Consider the following 21,540-nt stretch of genomic DNA (forward strand, 5'->3'; position numbering starts at 1 on the left):
GCCAAACTGTCCAAGAAATTTGGTTACAAATTAAGTCACATGAAATACTTATTAATTAAGTCACATGAAATACTTATTTACGTCATAACCATTTTCTGTGTGAAGTGTGTATAAATGCAGTGCAAAATTGCACCATTTTTTTTTATATTACATAATGCAAGGTGTACAGGACAGCCTGTTTAAAATCAAATCAAACTCTGAGACCCACCCATGGGCAGTTTGGCCTCGCTAGAACTGGTGCGATGTACATCACAATTTTAATACGTGCCTGTGTATGTGCCTGTGTATGTGTAAACAAGAGTGCATACGATTCAAATAGTGATTCACTGTGTGTGAATGTGCCTAAAGATTGACAGGAAGTCACATGACTCACAGTCCAGGAAGCACCAGGTGGGTGAGAGGCTGGAGGCTGAGCCATTGGCGCTGGAGTCCTGCAGGATGTACACCTCCAGTAATCGGTCGATGTGGGCCCGGATCTGCTGCAGGTTGCTGTCCGAGTCCACCACGATGATGCCCAGGGGCACAGCTGCACCAAGATGAAATGAACAACAGAGGATCAAGTCACCTCACAGAGCAAATGTTAGATTGGCCTGCTGGTGACATTGCAGTAATAGAATCAGCACATGGACTGCTCTAATGTCTTTTCATATGTGTAGGACTACACAAAATATCATGTGTTGCAAAAATTCTTTAATATCCATGTATCCTAGTTGCAGCACCAACTATATCAGCTGTAATGATACTACATAGTGGTAGTCATAAGACATCAAATGAAAGCACACTACTATCACTGGGTTTCTTCTTTTGGGTTTGTTTCTTGGATGTTGAGTCTCTGCTAATGATGTATTAAGTTATGATCTGCAAAGTTTGAGGAATTTCAGATTATCCTTTGCTCAATAATTGTTGGTAAATTCAAGTTATGAGCAAAAAAGTTCAGCAAAGTGTGGAGAATTCCAGATTATCCTTTGCTCAATAATGGCTGGTAAATTCAAGTTAAAATTCAAAAGTTCAGAACAATTACATGCATTCATGTGAGTTAGCCTCTCTGCATATATATATATAGGTGATCAGTCTGTCTGATTCAAATCAGGCCATCACTCATAAATCACAAGAACTACAAGATGGTGAATTCTTATATATGTATCATCAGATATTACAAGTCTTGAACACAGAGCTGGAAAGATGCTTACAAGCCTTTTTGAGCTTCTCCTTGTCATAGTTTAGTCTCTCGTAGTCATGCATGCTGATCCGGCTCACTTGGATACGAAGTCTGTCGTTGGACAGTGGAGCGCTGCGGGGGAAAAATAGAAATCTTGGTAACATCAGATGGTTTCAACGTCGTACTGTGTATATGTGAATGATCTGAGCAACAATCCCGGGCTTAGCTTATACAGCATGATGTTTTACTTTTATTTGTTTCATGTTAAACATAGACAATTAGCCATAGCATGAACACTGCCGTATACTGCATGATTTTTGATGGCGGCAGGAGACTGAAACAGTTTAATTCTGCCCCTTTCAATGTTTGGCTGGTGAATCAAGTTTCTATATCATTTGTTCATAGACCATTGTGTTGTTTGATTGTTTTGATTGTTGTATGATGCTTGCAATGACAAAAGAATTAGCCCCCCCCCCCCAAGGGAGATGCTATTAAATGTTTGAGCAAATACACATAACTCTTTTCTTCGTGTCCATAGATGTAAGTTCAAAGACCATGCATCTTTACAAACTTGACTCTACTCTTTGACACCATTCCAGACGAGAACACATGAGAGAGAACTCCCTCTATCAAGTAAAATTTTTGCCTGAGGGTTCACTTGGTTCAGAGACTCCATGAATCTTCCTTTGTTTGACAGGTAATGAGGAATTCAATTAGGCCTGCAATGGCTACCAAATGCTACACTTCCTTTTACAGATTTCTATTTCAGTGGATATCAATTGCTTATATGATGCGCTTTTCACTATTTTTTTTTTCTCCAAGTGATGCTTCACAGTTTATGTAAATAAAGAGGGAATGGATGGTAGCAGGTCAAATATGAATTATATTTCTCTCCATGTAGAATTTTGTTGACTCTGGAAATCTAACAAGTTTCAACTATCAAAGGGTGACATTTGTCACAGCCATAAGAGATAATATTGCCCTCACTCTGCATTGATGGGTACAGATCCACGTCTCTTTGGCTTGAGCAGCATATTGGCTTGGTTACGCAGCATGATGTGGATGATAGAGGGCAGCAGACGACATGGCTCGCCATCAACCTGGATGGGTATCGTCGTCATGGTGTAGACCTTGGCCTCTCGGCACTGGCAGATCCGTTCCCCATGGCCGCCAACATAGAGGGCAGCCTACAGGGGAGTGGGACAGGGGAGAAAATATCAAGAATCAGTGTCAATGTTCATATGTCAAATGAGAGACAGTGTTAACAATAGCTGCAGGGATGTAACCTTGTAAACACCATTGCAGTTTTCTGAGAGTCAAAAAGGTGATTTTTGGTGTAAAAAAAGCATTTTCCATGAAACCTGCAGTGTTTTTGGCTAAAATAAAAAGAATAGTACAAAATACTGCAAGAAAGCAACATTTGGCATCTAAGCAGCTGGCCTACAGTTCATGAAGTTTTTATATGAAGAATCATCTGAAACGGAAATTAAAGGATGTGTACAGTTCTGGTCGAGGTGAGGATTTAGCTTTTAACGTTTTGCTAGGTATTCAGAAACCACTCTATGAGATGTCAAAGAGCATGCAGTTCTAAGGGGTATCAACAGTTTATTCGATGAAAATCGGTTTTGAAATGGCTGAGATATCAAAAAACAAGGTGAAACAAAGAGATCCTAATAAAGTTGTGGCATGTCGCCTTTTATTATTAGCACTTTTTTGGATATCTTAGCCATTTGAAAACCAAAATTACATGCTCTTTCATATTTGATAAGAGGCTTTTCATTATCTCACTTAGGAATGTTCAAAACATGAATCCCCACCACAACCAGTACTGTACAGTCCCTTTAACTTTGGATCAACACATGATGATTAAAAACTTGGAACTCCGTCATGCAATGACTCGTAATGTAAATGGGAGGCAGGACTCACAATTTGTGATGGGGTGAATCCAATGACCTCCAGAAATCCATCGTCGTGTCTCTGTTGCTCAAACTGCACTGAGCTTGGGTTACCCCATGGAGTGGTGCCTGCACCATACCTGACACACACAAACACACAAAAGAAAATGGTAGTGAAGACATTGCAGTGGTAGAAATAAAGAAAAATTGATGAGATGGGCAAGGCTGCAGAAATCAAAGTACACATGGGGATATTTAACTAACTTCTCTATAAACTGAAACAGAATTAATTGAATTCTCATTGACAGAGCAAACACTAGAATAGCCACGACTCTAATTGACACAAGTTATTATTACACATCTTCAGAAAGTTGCAACACAGTGAAATGACTTCAACGTATAAACAGATAATCTGAATTTACAGACTTTGTGTTACCTTCTGAAGAGTTTCAATAACCCACTGCATGATGTCATAGCCCCTACATTGCATGTTCATGTTTTTAGAGCCATTGAAAACTAACAAGATACCAGCCTGCAGAATGTAATTCAAGCTACCAGTTTGTGTGCACATGAGTCACCGTCAAATTCCAAGCAAGTCACAAATGTCCGCTGGTTTGCATGACAAAGTTTGAAGTCTGTGATGGCGCTCACTGAAAAGATCTACCAAATTCATTGCCTTCTGTGCATACAGAACATATATTGATGGTTAGTTTAAATGTATTAATTCAATTATTGATTCATAAAGAATTTGAATAAATGATTGGAGAATTATGGACCTTGACATTACCAATAATATGTAAGTATGTATTGTTTATATAGTCAAACAAAAGAACAGTTCTACAGTTGAAGAAATTTTGATGAAGAGGGATCAGCACATAATATCATACTCAAAAGCAGCACACTGTTTCTTTTTCATGGGTGCATGGCTATTTTTCATAGCAACTAAGAACCTCTGAATCCAGATACAAGTGCACACAAGTTGTTGTGATCTTCTTATCTTGCCAGTTATGACCTAACTGGTTCCTTCTTTGTTTAATATTCAAACTAAATTTACCTTCTTTAAATTGTTTTCCATCTTCCTAGCAACAATGCACTGTAACACCAAACAATTCCACAAGATGTAACATGGTAACAGGTGTCGTTGACACCCATTACATTGCAGTAGAAAAAGATATTTAAAAAAAAAAGTGCAGACAAGTGTGTCTACATCACAATACAGAACAAGCATCACTGCACTCTGGTGCAATCCAATATACTACACAGAAAAGCTTAAGGCATTGTGATGGCAACAGATATGGTTCTTAAATTTTCTGAAGGCAAGCAGGAAAAGTCCTTAGAGTTGAACTCACTTGGGGATATTGAGGAACAGCAGACAGTGTAGTTTGAGTTCCTGGATCTTGCCCGTGTAGTCCACCCCGTCACACTCCAGTGTGATCTTCTTGGCCAAGTCCTTTGACCCTCGCTTCAGGAGATCCGTCCCACCTGCTCGGGCGTAGTACATCTTGTTGCGGAACCGGCTGTTGAATTTCTCGGGGTTGGCCTCTGCAAGGGGACACGGTTTTCCCAGTTTAGTTAAACCAGTACCATTCCATAGACAGTATGTCTGCTTTGACAATCTAGATTATTTCTGATTCATTGTCAACGTCTTGGACATAAAAGTTAATTACCTCCATCATCTTCCATCTATGAAATGACTACATTTAACCCGTCGAAAAATTTTGAAGACTAGTCCAGAGTATATTTGGGCAGATGTCAACGGGAAATGTGTATTCCAGCAAAAATCTGCTCATCCTTGATGGTTTATTAGAGAAATGCTGTGAATGACAAAATGGTGTCTGTACTAACAAAGGGAAAATCCACCTTGAAAATTAGATTGTATAAATAGAAACAGAAAAAAAAAATGAGAGGAACAAGGAGAGTAAAAGTTTTAGCAAATTCTTATCAAAAGTACTAAAATGAAATATGTTTTTTTTTTTTAAGATTATAATCAATAAAGCACATGCATAAAATTCCGTACAATTTCCCTTCATTTAATTATTGATGAAAGAATACTGTTTTGTATGCAGGGGTTAGATAGAAAAACATTAATAATGACCACAGAAATGGTGCATGTACAATATGAAATTTTACTTGATGGAAAATTGAAAATTTTTTACCTCATAGTTTGGGCAAAATGGGGGGGGGGTGAGCTCATATGTGACATCATAGAATTGCCATTTTGTCTTTGATTCACCACAACTTGAAAAAAAAAAGGTTTTTAACAGAATTTGCTCAAACCTCCTCTGTTTAGTTTCTCAAATTTTCTGCATCTATTCATACAAATTAACTGATTATAAGGGTGGATTTGCCTTTACAATACTTGAAGAGTTTGTTTGCAAAAACCGATAAGTCCATATTTGCCAAATGGAGATATTTGCAATTAAAGGTCAAGAAAAATAAAGAGAATAATAAGAAAATTTGTGCTTCTTTTGACCATAACTTCAAAAATATACCTTTATATGTAGTAACCGATATATCATTTAAAAGGTATTAGTTTGTACTTTATGACAGAGACTGTAACTCAAAATCTTCAAAAATGGACTTATCGGTTTTTGCAAACAAGCTCTTCACTTGTAAGTGGCAACTGCATTTCATAAATTCAAAGCACATGTTTAGTCTATTGATCCTTAGTAGTCCATATCTTCTTACATACAATTAAAATATAGCGTGCTAGTTTCATCTTGTCCTTCTTCTGTTCATGAAAACAAAATAAGATGAATACAGGGGGAACACGACATCTCTGGTACGTGCAGTATCTGATACAAAGAATCGCTTTGGGAGGCATTGACTATTTCTAGCAAGATTTTCGCTCATTTTACAGCTAGCTAGTGCACATCCAAACAGCTCAATAGATATGTAGGGCAGTCATACAATAGTAATCACACACCACCTAACAAATCTATCCTTGTAAAAAAGCCTGCAGGGCTGAAAGAAATACCAGACACCCACCCCTTGATTCGTGGAACTCCAGGGCCGTGCTGGCCGTCGCACCCAGGCTGAAGTAATTGTTGAAGACGTCCAGCGGCTTGCTGTCCATGTCTTGTTCTTCTTTGGTCAGAACCACGTCTGGATTCTTTTCTGTTAATAAGTTCCACCTGAAGCAATGCATTAGGAATAAAAAAACAACAACAACACACTTTTAGCATGATGAGAGATATCCTTTATTTTCGACGCAAATATTCTAACTTAACCCGTCGAGGACGGACTGATTTTTGCTATAATAAGCATTTCCCATAGACAACTGCCCGAGTATTCTTGGGACTCGTCTCCAACGTGTTGAGAAAGTTTGTTTTATTTCTTATTGCAATAAAGTGACACTAACTTCCATGCCTATTCCCATGACTCTGTGGACAGTATTCCAAATCACAAAAGCGACAGTTGTGAAAGGTGGATACCACCTTTTATTACAATTGCTCTGTTTTGGATATCTAATAGCCAATTCAAAACCAATTTTTATCACATAAACATTGAATTCCTCTTGTAATTACATGCTCTTTCATATTTCATAAAAAGTTTTTCATTATCTCACCAAAAAAATGTTAGAAAAGAGAAGTTATGTCTCAACCAAAACTATATGATCCAAATCAAAGACTGGGGGTGGAATAAAGTATCTGAGAACACATTATTCCCAATGGATTACAATGGAAGGGTGCTCAAGAAGAGAACTCCTTATCAGATGTAAACACAGTGGGCTAGCCAAAAAAAGTTAACTTCTTTCATCTTACGTTCTTTCACTGTAGTGTGCAGACCTAGTGTGCCAAACTGCATCATGGGATTAAAAAAAAAGAACTATTTTTTTTTTTTTTTTTTTTTTTGCATGCTGTTCATACACACTGCACCATATAAATAATTGCCCAAATTTCTAATAAAAATTGAAATGCACTGATTTCTATATCGGACGTATGGAGATTGCGACAGTCTTTTGTGTGTGTGTGTGTGTGTGCGTCTTCACATGCAAAAATTAACGGTTTTTGCATTGCGTTGCAAAAATCAATTTTTGAAAACTATCCATGTGAACAGGAGTTAAGTCTTAAAATAAAGGAGAAATGTTGTGATGTATGTGAAAACTCTTGACAGTAAGGTGCAGCATCTTATCGTACCTGTCTAGTTGAACGATTGGTCCCTCTTCCACTTGTTGGAGGATCTTTGAGATGGGTTCATCCGTGTACCCCTGGGGAGAGGAGAACAAAGGGTAGGTGTGGTTCCCATGGTGACCAAGTTAGACTGGTATTCCACACACAACCTGAGTCTGTACCAAGTTTTCATTTTCTCGTTTTCTTTTTAAGGAGGCATCTGGGCACTATTCCTCATGGCAAAATCTATGGGGTCTCAGCATGTGATCTCTTCACAGTGTGCGGTAGATGAATTCCATTATGTTTGATGCATTGAGAACCATCTCCTGTTCCCATGGCAACGCTTACCTGCAATTAACTACCAACAAGCAGTCCTTCTCTAGCACTCAAGGGGCAGGCAAAAGCATCAATTACAGATGCAGCTTTATGAATTCAGTTGAGTGCAAAGAGATAAAAACATTTTGGGATCATAAGTTGATCTTTGGGAGTATTGGCCTAATAACTAGACTCCCTTGGGTTGGTGGGCCGGTAGTGAAAAACTGTCATCTCTCTATACCTGTCTTTGGGAGTTGTGGCCCTAAAATTAGACTCCTTGAGTCGCCAGTGAAAAACTGTCATCTCCTGATAATGAAGTCGAATGGCTACCAACAAATCAGAAATTGCACAGCACTTTTTCACACTGTAATGTGTAGGTACGTTTATAAAATCAATGTATATCCATGGCAAGAGATTACACAGAAATCTACGACGATGCAGTTAATACTGCCATTCATGCATACTTTAGTAATCTGTGATCATTTCAGCAAGCGTAAATGCTTCTGGTTTATTAGGGCATTCTGTTATGGTCATACTAGAATCTGCTTTGCCATTGTATACATATTTCCCCACTGGAAAACAAATGAATTAAACTACAAACAAACAAACAAACAAACAAACAAACAAACAAACAAACAAACAAACAAACAAACAAACAACAAACAAAAAAACCCCAACAGATTTCCCCAAAAGGCAGTTTGACCTTGACTCACCCTGCCCCAGTTGATGGTCCTTGCCAGGTCGTTGCCGGTGCCGAGGGGTAGTACTGCTACGGGAGGCATCGGCTTGAATTTCAGCTTGTCAATCTCAGAGAGGATCCAGCCCACTGTGCCGTCCCCGCCGCAGGCTAGAATTCTCAGGTTCGGTACTTTCTTGAAGATTTCAAGGCTGACGAAAAAAAGAAAAGAAAAAGAAATCAAACCAATATGACCAAGATACTATATACGGCAAGTTGGAAAGGAGGTGAAAGACTTCAGTCATCAGACTTCAAAATATATCACCTGACATCAAAATATGTCACCTGACATCACACAGGTGATATGAAGTCATTACATCACCTGACCCACATGTGACAAAAAGTTACCAACTTAACTTTTCCTACTGATGACAATGTCGACACCAGAAGGATTACAAAGAAGTGTGAAAAGGAAATGGTGCACACGGCACACACAACAATCACTGATACAGTATGAGGCTAATTAATCTTCAAACTGCACTTATCTTCAATGAGCACAGAGTCCATCACAGAAGTACTGCTTACTTTTCAACTTTAAAAGACAACAATAACAACAACAGTAATGTGACATGACTGTATATTGATACTCAATTTCACAAAGCCTGTTTTTGCTCAACACCAACACTTATTCCTGTATACTTCATCTTATCCAATTTAAACTTTAAAAGACAACAATAACACCGACACGACCTGGTTGCATATTGATGCTCAAATTCACAGAGCCTGTTTGTTTGACACCAGCACTTATGCCAGACCACCTGATCTATTACACAAGCACTTAGAACATCCAACTCTAAAGAAAAGGTGGCTATGATCAGAGGTCAAAGGTCACTCACCCTTCTCTTGGTCCACCTTGTGACAGGTCAAAGACTTGCCTGGGGTTCAATAACCACTGGAATTTGCTCATGAGCTTGGCTCCCTGTTTTCATATTAGAAAAAAAAAAAGAAACACATTCACACAGGAGCATGTGAGAGACTTGTTTTCATGTAGTTCAACATCTACTCATGATAACTTGAGCTATACTAAGACTAATTCAAGATTAGAGAGCTGTGGCAGAAAATCCAAAGTTATCCTATTCCACATTTTTTCTTTTACTGATTAAATTACATTTTCATCCTATATTTTGTTTTCTCCAGTTTACTAGCATTTTGTGAGGCTTCCTTTTTTTTTCATCTGTGCAGATAAACTATATTTGTTATATTCTATTCTTAGCACTGGACTGTCAAACTGTGGAAAACATATAATGCACAACACTGAGAATAGAAAAACGTGAAGTCAAGATTAGAGAGCTGCAGTAGAAGACCCAAGCTTATTCTATCCCACATCTTTTTTAACTCATTAAAGTACATTTTCAAGCCATAATTTTGTTTTCTCCTGGTTACTAGCATTTTGTGAGGCTTCCTTTCTTTTCTATCTGTGCAGATAAACTATATTTGTTATATTCTATTCTTAGCATTTGACTGCCAAACTGTGGAAAACATACAATGCACAACACTGAGAATAGAAAACGTGAAGTCAAGATTAGAGAGCTGTAGTAGAAGACCCAAGCTTATTCTATCCCACACCTTTTTTATCTCATTAAAGTACATTTTCAAGCCATAATTTGTTTTCTCCAGGTTACTAGCATTTTGTGAGGCTTCTTTTCTTTTTAAATCTGTGCAGATAAACTATATTTGTTATATTCCATTTTAATCACTTGAGTGTCAAACTGAGGAAAACATACAATGCACAATACTGAGAATAGAAAAACGTGAAGTCAAGATTAGAGAGCTGTAGTAGAAAACCCAAGCTTATTCTATCCCACACCTTTTTTATCTCATTAAAGTACATTTTCAAGCCATAATTTTGTTTTCTCCAGGTTACTAGCATTTTGTGAGGCTTCTTTTTTTTTTATCTGTGCAGATAAACTATATTTGTTACATTCTATTTCCATCACTTGACTGTCAAACTACGGAAAGCAATATGTAAATAATTATAATGCACAACACTGAAAAGAGACAGTGTGAGGCTACCTTGGTTGTAATGGCCACTGCACAACAAATTTACAAAAGGAAAATATTATTCGATTTCACAATCTGTGACTCATATAAGAAAAGTTTGACTCATTTGCAGCATCGATGAATAGAGCAATTCTAATGCACATATAAAATCAACAATGGATCTTTTGCAATTTACTATCAATAATGCAGTCTAAGATACACTCTATCTTGGAAGAATTTTCTAAAAGCATTTTTAGTAACATACCTGATTTCCACCACTCTTTGGATTGATAAAAACTAGGACTGGTTTCATTAACGGAGATGGAATGGGCTTGATGATAAACGGTCTTTGGATCTTTCCCTCCTCCTTCTTCGAGGATTTCCTCTTGATCGACGGCTTCTTCTTTTTCCTCTGCGAGCTCTTAAAGGAACCCTGGACGTTGGAGTCAAAAGACAATCACAGAATGTATGAGGAGAATATCAAGAGGGTGTTTTTATTTTGTTTTGTTTTTTTGTTTTTCTGTGTTCATAAATATCAGGCAGGAGCTGTCTGTTTTGAAGAGAGTCATTGAGACTTTGCTTGTTTTTGTTTTTTGTTTTTTTTTTCTTTCAGGCTGTGTAGTCAGTACAAAAGAATGACAAGAAAAACACAAATTCAGACTATTTCACAAAATCATGTGAACAAACTCTGAAATGGGCAAATATTAGTGCTTTAAAGGACAAGTTCACCTCCATAGACATGTGGGTTTTGTGAATGCAGCAATATTAGTAGAACACATCAGTGAAAACTTGGGGAAAATCAGACAATCCGTTCAAAAGTTATAAATTTTTTAAGTATCTGCGCAGTCACTGCTGGATGAGAAGACTACCACAGTTTATGAAGTCACATGCATACAACGATATAAGGAAAATAAAAAGAGAATTTCACAAAACTTTACTTTTTGAATAAAGTGCACATTTCTTTGACTTGCTACTGATGTATGTTAAGGCCAAAAAAAAAAAATTGTTGCATTGGCGTAACATGAGATTTTCAAATAGGGTCGGTCGGGCGGATTTTTTTTTTTTTTTTTTTTTGCTACCTACATTTTACGTGTAAAACTCGTGCTCAGCTCAGTAAACAGTTAACAACTGCTGAACCGAATGTGCTGTGTTCATCTATTCTACAAATCATTTATGAGGCCGGTATTACTGGAATTATACCCCTTCACAGAATTTAGAGATGTTGAAATCCCTATCCTGAATGTTTTCACTTCATATTTTACTATTTTGACTTAGATAAGATAGATGCAAATTGACCCATATGCACGATCTTTTCATCGCACACGGCGATCTCTATTACAGTCCCACATATACAGATTCGTGTAAGTTCTCCACACAAGAAACCTATGGCAAAACTGTGCACAATACATCGCAGTCTGAATGCTAGATCTCTCCCTCGTACATCCGATATCCCCAGAGCCGTTTCCACTTCCGAGTTTGTGCGATCGCGATCGCAATCAACAAGATATTTGATATCGATAGCAAAAAAAAATAATAAAAAAACATGGGGTCGGCGGAATTTTTAGGGTCGGGCGGGTTACGCCAATGCAACAATTTTTTTTTTTTGGCCTAAGGGTAATATTATTCCCCCTGCCTTCTGAAAGAGAGAAGTGGAGTGTTCTTTTGTTACGCGAGAAAAGTAAAAATATGTTGAATTTTCTTTACACTTTCTTTATGTTGTTGTACTCATGTGACATCACAAGCTATAGTAGTCTTCTCATCCAGTCGTGACTGAGCAAAAACTTCAAAAATCCATAACTTTTGAACGGATTGTCAGATTTTCCTCAAACTCTCACTGATGTGTTCTAATATTGGTGCATTCACAAAACCCACATGTCTATGAAGGTGAACTTGTCCTTTAAATAACTACCTTTGTATGAAAATCACCTGATTAGGTAATGGTTATGACCAGAATGAATGCCAGTACTGTTAAGCAAGAAATATTCAGCCTTTTTTGTGGCATGAAATTTTCATGAATCGCCACTGGCATCCAGTGCATTTCAGTGTAGACAAGCACTTTTGCGTGCATTTTAATTTCATGAATCTCGGCTCTTGCAAAATTTTGAAATTAAAAATGTACACAAAATTTCTGGTTTTACAATATTTTTCTACAGAAAGTCTGGGCAGTGTGGTAGCTTGGAGTACGGTAAAAGTGGGAATTTTTCCATTGTGGAAATTTCCATACAATTTGCCGGTGTTGAAACTAGTGCAGAAATAAAAATGCAATTTTTTTTTTTTTTTTTTTTTTTTTGCTGGTTATATGTAATATCATTTTATATATTCACTCAAGGTAGGTATTGTGGGGGGGGGGGGGAATGGAGAGGAATGGTAAAAATTACGGAAAAGATTTTCTTCTTTTGAATAATATCAAACACACAGAAAAAAAAAATAATGGTACAATGACATGATAAAGTTTACAGATGTATAAATGTTAATCCGTTGAAGACGAGTCTTGAGAATACTTAGGCAGGTGTCTACGGGAAATCGGTGTTATAGTAAAATCAGTCTGTCCTCAACGGGTTAAAGGGGCGAAGGGCAACGGATATGTTCTCTTGATGAAGTACAACCTTTGTTCCTTGAGGTCTTACACATATATGCAGCAAAGACAGACAGCGAGATAGAGAGTTTCATAGTAAAGGTACTAACTTGTATTCTCTGTTTGGGCAGTCGTATAATCCACGTTGGTGGGATGATGATGGTGGCATGGACGCCCAGAGAACACGGCTCCTCAATCTGCTGCATCATGAAGCATGACACCTTGTTGTGGTACTGCAAGACAGAATTAAGAAAAAAACAAAATAAAAATGAAGACATTTACCTCAGACCCTTCTCTCAAATGATCTGCATGTCCCAAGACTCAACTTTTGCATCGTTCAGCATGAGCACAACGGTGTCGGGAGATTTTTTTGAGTTATTTTGCAAACAGACAGACAAACAAACAAACAAACAAACAAACAAACAAACAAACAAGCAAACCAACCAACAGTGATGAAAACATAACCTCCTTCCCTGGTGGAGGTAGAATGTACTGTATATGCCATATATTTAGCGAATCTAATTTTTTTGCAAGTTGAGACTTCCCGACTATGTCAGGAGTGGGTAAATTTGTGATTGTGCAGTACAGGACCAAAGTACAAATGTATGCATGCACGTCTCATTCATGTTGGGATGAGAGTTAATATTTTACGCACGTCTTTAGATTCACAAATAGCACCCGACTCGCAAAATTCATGGCGATAAAAAACCTCGCGAAATATTTGATGTATACAGTAATAAGAGGATAGAACTCACGGCCACTTTGCACCAGGAGCAGCTGATGGCGATGATGTCTTTCTGTTGGAAAAGCTTCTGTTGGAAACTCTTGCCGCACTGCTTGCATTTACCCTCCTGGCGGCTTCGATGCACCCAGTGGTGGCGCACTACCTGGTTCTCTCGGTAGTTCCTGATCCCTGCGTCGCGGAATGTGGGCTTACACTTGAAGTTTATCTGCAGAGGGAAAAAAAAAGAGATTACAATAGTTACAACACAATAATTACAATACTTACAATAATTAATGTATGTAATTACCAAAGATCTATAATAACTGAGGTAATTTCTATAAGAGTCTGTTCAGCAAGCATCTGAAGGTTATGTTTTATTTTTTGCCTTGAACTAATTTTAGCATTTATGAGTACTGGAAGTTGACCAAATATCACAGAGATGTTGAATAAGACAGTCATTTCTGTAGAAAGAACTTCACTTTATATTCCAGTTGATTTTCAAAGGAAGAGTTAAGTCAAATCAACAAAACAGTGAAAGTACTGTAAAATGATTTTTTTTTTTTTAAAAAGGTGAGAAAGATGCACGATTTCACAAATGAAATGCTGAATGATTTAATGATCAAGATTTTTTTCTTATATCAAAAGAAGCTTATATCAAAAGAAGAAAGCTTATATCAAAAGAAGAAATTCAGTGAAAATCTTTGTCAATTTGAGATTTTTGAGGGCATAACATCATGGAATAAACTTACATTTTACACACACAAAATGTTGCCAAATGCTACCATTTTTTCAAACACAAAACAGCTGCCGTCACAAGGCTATTAGAAACTTACCCTTTCCAGCTGCTGCATACATGCTGTGTGTACCACAATCTTGCATGCTGAACACTTTCTTCTCGGTCCAGTTTTCTGATGAAAATGACCAAAAAATTCTTATTTGCTTATGAAAGAAAAGGTGCAATCCGCACACCAATATTCTTCGTAATGCTCTTGTTATAAAGAAATATGCTAAAGTCATGCTTTGCGGAATATGACATTACTTAGTTCATCAATTATTCAAAAAAAAAAAAGTATCACCAAGGAACATCTTAATGCACTTGTCAGTCATATCTTCTTCTTTTTTTTTTTCTTTTTTTTTTTTGGGGGGGGTCTATTTGTGATCTATGTAACTAATAGAAAGAAAATCTTCTGTCCCTCTTGATTCCTTCTTTTACACACAAATACAAATATCATACATTCCTCTACATATGGTCAATCTCTTAGTTTTTCCCTTGTATGTCTTTTAACTTCTACCATATGATTTCTTCTTTGCAATATAACTGTCTCTATTTCCACCAAAAAAGTGATACAAAAGATAAAATAAGACATTGAACCAATCAAAACTTTTTGCTGTAGTCTGTCTCCAATCAGCAACACTGTGCAGAAGAATTGCACATCATTCAATTCATTTCAACATTTTGATGATGTTGAAATTGAGCTCTGAGTGCTATTCAAAAGTGATTTCAAATTCTGCTATCATTCAATATGGTATGCACATTTATCTAGCAATGATATGACATGTGGTTGTCAGCATTCAAAGAAACTTGAATTTCTGCGGTGAACATGACTTTAGAGCCATGGTAAAGCCACAGCAGGTGAAAGTCAGATTTTGAAAAAAAAAATGTTTTCGATGCAAATGAAGCCATAGAAACAGAGCATTTCACAGTGTATACTTTTGAAATACATCTAATTACAATGACTTACAGCAAGCATTGGGAAGTAATATAATTGAGTACTGAACGAAGCATGCATTCCAGTGTCATTGTGAGTGAAGGTATCTACTGACTACAGATGATAGAGGGGGAATATGAGAAAGCCTCATGCATTCACTCAGTCCCGGCTTCAATCACACACTTCTAGAATGGGACTGGACACTAATCCTCTTCCGTACAGCAAAATAGGATGAAGAGAGGGTTCTCCAAGCATTAACTTCTTATATTTCTTCACAACAGGGGTTTGGATATTTGCATTGTTGTTAGTGTGATAGACATATCAGTAGGCCTATACAGCAAATGGTAATGGACCCCCATGCTTTTTTTGCTAAAAACAAAACAGCATATGATGAAATTCCTACAGGACACTTTGTTTGAAGATCCACTGATATTCAAACTATGGTAATGTCTACATAATTGTTTAGTTTTCTTCAAAAACTGTATTAAAGAGGTACTTTGCTGTTGTCTTCATCAACTATGCCTGAAAAATTGGTTATGCATGTGAATTTTCAGGTGACACTATAGGCGTCTGTATGAACATGCACTACAGAAATCAAAAGAATGGTCAGGGTGATCAAGCATATGAAGGAATAACTCTGAGCACTCACTAATATGACAACGGTACCCCTCCCCCCCCCACCCAAAAAAAAAAAAAAAGGTGAAACAAGAATAGCTGTAATCTGTGTCAAAATGACACTGGTAACATAGGGAATTTGCCATGTGGTCATACATGTAGGTAGACACAACAATAAAACTATAGGTAGAAAAACAGATAGATATGTATATGGGTAGAAACATGTAGGTAGATTAATAGATAGGTAGACAGATAGATAAATAGATAGGTATATAGATGAATAGTTAGACAGATGATAGATTGACAAATAGGTGAACAGATAGATAGATAGATAGATATATGAATAGACACAGGCCTATAGATGAATGGATTGATGGAGAGACGGATAAGATAAATGTATAGATGAATTATAGCTGGGCAGGTACATGGATAGATGGCTAGAAAGATGGAGGGTGGGAGGGAGAAAGAAGTAAAATGAAAAAAAAAAAGGTTTGTGACATAGCAATGTCACCTGATAGGTGAAGACAGACATTTTATCTGAAAATCACTCAGAGAGACAGGCAAATAATGTGAGACATGGAGACAAAAAAAAAAAGAGAAAGAGAGAAAGAAAGACAAAAATATAAGGGTGGAAGAGAGAGGAAGTGGGATGGGTTAACAGGAACTTAAGGAAAATGAAATCAAAATATACTGAATGCAGCAATATCAGTAAAACACACCAATGAAGTTTAAAAGGAAAATCTGACAAACCACTGAAAAGTTGTGAAATTTGAAATTTTTGATATAGGCTTCACTAGATTTAAAGAAGACTACAATTTGTAACAGCATGCACATGGACAATGATATAATATAAAGATAATTCAACATATTTCATTTTTCTAAGCATAAAGAAAGAGCACTTGGCTTGCCTCTTTCATTAGGGAGGGGAAATGATATTACCCTCAACATATTTTAGCAGCAAATGGAAAGAATGTGTATTTTTAATAAAAATTAGAATTGATTGAAAAAATTAAAATTAGAATTTTCTTTGTATTTTCTATCTATCATTGTCCACATGTGACAGCACGCATGGTTGCAACCTTTTTATCTAGCAACTGCAGTTCCGAAACGTTAGCAATTCATAACTATTTAACATTGTCCGATATTCCTCAAACATCGCTGATGTTTTCTACTAATATTTCTGCATTCACCCATTCCACATACATATTTTGATTTCACTCCCTTTAATGTCAGACATAAGGCAAAACAAAACACAAAACAAGTCGCAATAAAAGAGCATGCTCATTGGCACATACAAAGTCCAGACATAGTAAAGGAATGGGAGCGTGCAGTGTCCAAAAAGCCATGTTAGTATTTCAAGCTGGTTGAATTGATCACTCAAAAAAAAAAAAAAAAAAAAAAGTCTAGTCAAGTCGGAATTTCATGTTGCATCCTACTACCAGTACATCATCAACTGCTGGACAATAACTTTGATCAAATAGGCAGGAGAGATTGGAAATGCATAAGGCAGCGTCTTGCAAAAGGAAAAAGAAAGAGAACATGAATGCACAAAGATAAAGACACTTCTTTTGGCAGTGCAACTTGTGGATGAAGACCTAACATAAAGCAAATCATTGATTTTACTTCCTCCAAGTAATTCTATCAGAACACTTAAACAATCATTTTTCCCCCTGGGATCACTTTAATTTCTCTTCCATTTGGACCTGCTGTTTCCTCTCTTATCTTAGGATTTATCATAAACATTGGTTTCTTTGCAGCTGTATTCCAACTCACTTAAGGCATTCACTTTAGAACAAGTGAGAAGAGAGTTGCGGCACAAGTAATCCTTAAACTTCAGGCCAACAAAATCAAATAGACATGATATGATTATGATGAGTTTGAGTCCAGTCAGACATCATTGACATTGGTCACATCAACACAACAGACTGAGAACAATGAGGATGGCATAAGCTTTGCTGAAACCAGGTGACTGAACAAATTTGCAATAAAAAAGGAATGCCGGCAAATTTGCTTTCATATTTGTCCCCCTTAAGATATTTAAGGTGTTCAAATATAAGGGGCAGTGAATTGTTTCTTCTGCTTATATGGCACATGAATTCTGCAGTGTAATCAAGTGGTGGTATGTGGCTTACATTCTGAAAAGATATGACACAAGAGTACTAAACATGTTGATCAGGAGGCGGTTACTATGGCGATGATGGAAGAGGAGGAGGAGGAGGAGGTTGTTAGGGTGGGGCTTTGGTGGCACTGGAACGGCATACTTACCCAGTACTGACTTACCAGGCAATCCTGCTCACCGACATAGCAGAAGTCACCCGAGGCATTTGTCTCACCCCAAACGTGATCGCCGCTGATGGCGTTTTCCTACATGGACGAAATTAAAACCTTGTGATGCACGACCCACTTCTATGCTTTGCATTTTGTACTTGTCACGAAACTTCAGTAGGCTTAGAAATGACAGGCTATGGTTTCTAGACCCATTCAAATGGTTTCCTTGACAGCAGTTTCAACTACTTTTAGACACCTTTCATTAATTACGTTCACAGAGTATAACATTGAAGTAGTAAAACAATACACACTATGGAATGAATAGTGCCGCTCCCCACCCATTCTATGCTGTATAGCCTTTAGAAACCTGCTACATATATTCTTACTAATTCAAATCTTTGTACATTACATGAGAAGGAGGATACATGTACTAAGATAGTTCTGGTTAGTATGGTGGCTTTACTTTAAGCTATAGATGGGTTTCATTAAGGCTTGAGAGAAGCGAGTACTATGCTGCCACATGCCTATTATTAGCCCATGGAACCATCTGCATTAACTAATTAGCTAATAACTGTTCCACAGTAGCAGCTTTCTATCATACGCTGGAGAGGAATAATCCCATCAAATACTCGGGAGTACCAGTCTCTAGCCTCGACATTCAGCTAACCTCATGCATAATTGATTCGATTTCTAACATGCATTGTAACCTTTATATCTTTTTATTTCACCTTGATCACAAGAAGAAGACGGAACTTACAAAACAGATCCATGTGATGTTACATCAGAAATTATATATTATATATTTGTTGTGTTCAAAGGATTTGATGCTTCACACAGACAAAAAAAAAAGATAATTACTTTCGAAGTCCATCAAGATATCAATCCCCTAAGTGCAAGGATGCTGCTAGCCAGTCTTAACCCATTGAGGATGGACTGATTTTGCTACAACATGCATTTCCCACTGACACCTGCCCGAGTATACTCAGGACTCGTCCTCAACTGGCTAGGCTTTGTAGATTGTTAGTTTGATATGTAGCTGTATATATATGGGGACTTGTGCAGGTACATCAGCAACAATCTCTCACAGACAATGTATTATTCAAACATGGCTTTTAATGAAACGAATCTATTTTTAGCCAAGATATGAACAAGAAAATAAAATCTGCATTGCACGCTTCATGTATGTACATATCATTAATACCTCACAGACATTATGCGCAATACCATATGGATGGAAGGTGAAGCTTGATATGAAATCTCTTTGACGGTTCAGTTTTCAAGGTCTAGTTACTATTTCTAGTCACTCATGAATATTGTATGTGTCTGTCTGAATCTGCTTGGCAAGCAGTGTATTGGACACAGGTATCAGTAACAATTGTACTGATGAAAAAAAAAAAAGAACTGTGATAATGCACATCATATACTGTAAAGGTTGATTTTTTCAATTTTTTTTTTTTTTTGGAGTGGAAATTATTTCACAGAACCAGAATCTAGCCCCAAAATAAAAGCCGGCGAATATTTATGATTGTGATATGTACATGTACTACTATGCAATGTCTTAATTCTGTGGAATGAAAAACATGTGAGATTCATCTTACTCAGCAGAGCACTAAGAACTACGTGCACAAAAATATCAATTTTTACAGTACATCTATATACATTTAACATGCATTGGCAATAAGAGTGCCATACAAGTATAAATACATATATTCCCAGTGTTTGTAGATCATACATTTTAATGTAGTCACTCAGTTATACCACAAACACACACAACAACAAATGATTCTAAATGGGAGGGGGGGGGGGGAAGGGGCATTTGACACTTCTACCAATATTCTGGCAATTAAGTTCATAATATTTGTCATGGGTGATTATGAAACATGGTTCACTACTGACAAAATGCCAGTGTTCTGTATCTGACTAATTAACACAGCTGTGACATTATTTCTTTCAATTTGAAAAGCCCTAAAATAATGCTGAACACAAGAAACATACATGTTGTCAATGTTTTTATTTTTGATGGTGAAAGAAACACACTCCAAGGATAAATTTCACTGAATGTGAGTGAATGTGAGCTTTGCTCCTAATTCCTAATGCTAATCTGGGTCAAAGAGTTAAAACAAAGTGCACCATTAAGTAAAAGGTATAATGATATTACCGTACAGAAGGAAGACAACATCCATGTTGAATCTCTTATGATGACCTTTGACATTGACAACAGCTATGCTAACCCTCTTATGACCTTTGACATTGACAACAGCTATGCTAACCCTCTTATGATGACCTTTGACATTAACAACAGCTATGCTAACCCTCTTATGATAACCTTTGACATTAACAGCCACCTAACCCTCTTATGATGACCTTTGACATTGACAACAGCCATGCAAACCCTCTTATGATAACCTCTGACATTGACAACAGCCATGCTAACCCTCCTATGATGACCTTTGACATTGACAATAGCCATGCTAACCCTCTTATGATGACCTTTGACATTGACAACAGCCATACCAACCCTCTTATGATGACCTTTGACATTGACAACAGCCATGCTAACCCTCTTATGATGACCTTTGACATCTATACCAACAAGAGGTAATTGGTTATGAAATATTAAATCTCCACACCTGTGATGACTTTTTTTTTTTAAATAAATGAATGAGACAAAAATTCTTTCATACGCAAACTGGTATTATATTACTCTTATGTATTTTTGTTTTTCATATATACCCAGGTATCTCATCTGTTTTCATGCCTTTATTATTTTTTTTTCATGATATCTACCTCTTAAAGGTGTTGGCAAAGGGAGAAAGAAAACATTGGATAACATCAGAAAATCTATATAAATGAAGGACAACTGTAAGCAGTAAAGCATTTCCCATCCATTTTCTTATGGGCTGATTTGATCCGTTGAAGACGAGTCCCAAGAATACTCGGGCAAGTGTCTATGGGAAATGTGTGTTATAGCAAAATCAGTCCGTCCTCAACGGGTTAAACACCCTGTAGTGTGGGGATTCATGAAGTGGGAAGGCTGGCCTGGTTCTGATGCATATATTAACAATGCCCATAACAAACTGTGTACGGCTTTATTACTGATCTCTAATACTCCGCTGTACAGCTGCAGAATCTTTACTGGAGTCGACCATTACCAATGAACGTACGCTTTGATGCATACATTTGCTGATTAGCGCTATTCATGGTTTTTGTATGTACCCCGGTGGGCAGCGAATGCGTGGGACCACCTACAAATCCCCATGCTACTGGGTCTTTATCGAAATCACCAAGTATGATTTTGAATTAGCTCACACTGGAAGTAGAACCGACATTTCATCTTAAAGGTGTAATTTACCATTTGCAGATGAAACAAAAACCCAGTATTGGTGCTTCAAAATAATTAAAATGTGAGTGAGGGATTGAAACAACCAATCTAAAAATTTGAACCAGTATAA

At 37.1% G+C, this 21,540-nt stretch overlaps 1 protein-coding gene across 1 annotated transcript in view; it reads right to left on the bottom strand.

Annotated features, from left to right (window-relative positions):
* Positions 1–21,540, bottom strand: part of LOC140229165 (diacylglycerol kinase zeta-like) — a 295,749-nt gene that overhangs the window by 14,738 nt on the left and 259,471 nt on the right. The window contains exons 3-16 of the mRNA XM_072309430.1: positions 18,086–18,184; positions 14,330–14,404; positions 13,528–13,722; positions 12,883–13,005; positions 10,463–10,630; positions 9,054–9,136; positions 8,195–8,369; positions 7,194–7,264; positions 6,043–6,188; positions 4,404–4,596; positions 3,086–3,194; positions 2,147–2,346; positions 1,191–1,291; positions 374–526 (exon numbers count right to left, since the gene is read on the bottom strand). Coding sequence (XP_072165531.1) covers positions 374–526; positions 1,191–1,291; positions 2,147–2,346; positions 3,086–3,194; positions 4,404–4,596; positions 6,043–6,188; positions 7,194–7,264; positions 8,195–8,369; positions 9,054–9,136; positions 10,463–10,630; positions 12,883–13,005; positions 13,528–13,722; positions 14,330–14,404; positions 18,086–18,184 — 1,891 coding nt within the window. The remainder of the gene's footprint in view (positions 1–373; positions 527–1,190; positions 1,292–2,146; positions 2,347–3,085; positions 3,195–4,403; positions 4,597–6,042; positions 6,189–7,193; positions 7,265–8,194; positions 8,370–9,053; positions 9,137–10,462; positions 10,631–12,882; positions 13,006–13,527; positions 13,723–14,329; positions 14,405–18,085; positions 18,185–21,540) is intronic.

This window comes from Diadema setosum, chromosome 5 (assembly GCF_964275005.1).
Source record: "Diadema setosum chromosome 5, eeDiaSeto1, whole genome shotgun sequence".
NCBI lineage: Eukaryota > Metazoa > Echinodermata > Echinoidea > Diadematoida > Diadematidae > Diadema > Diadema setosum.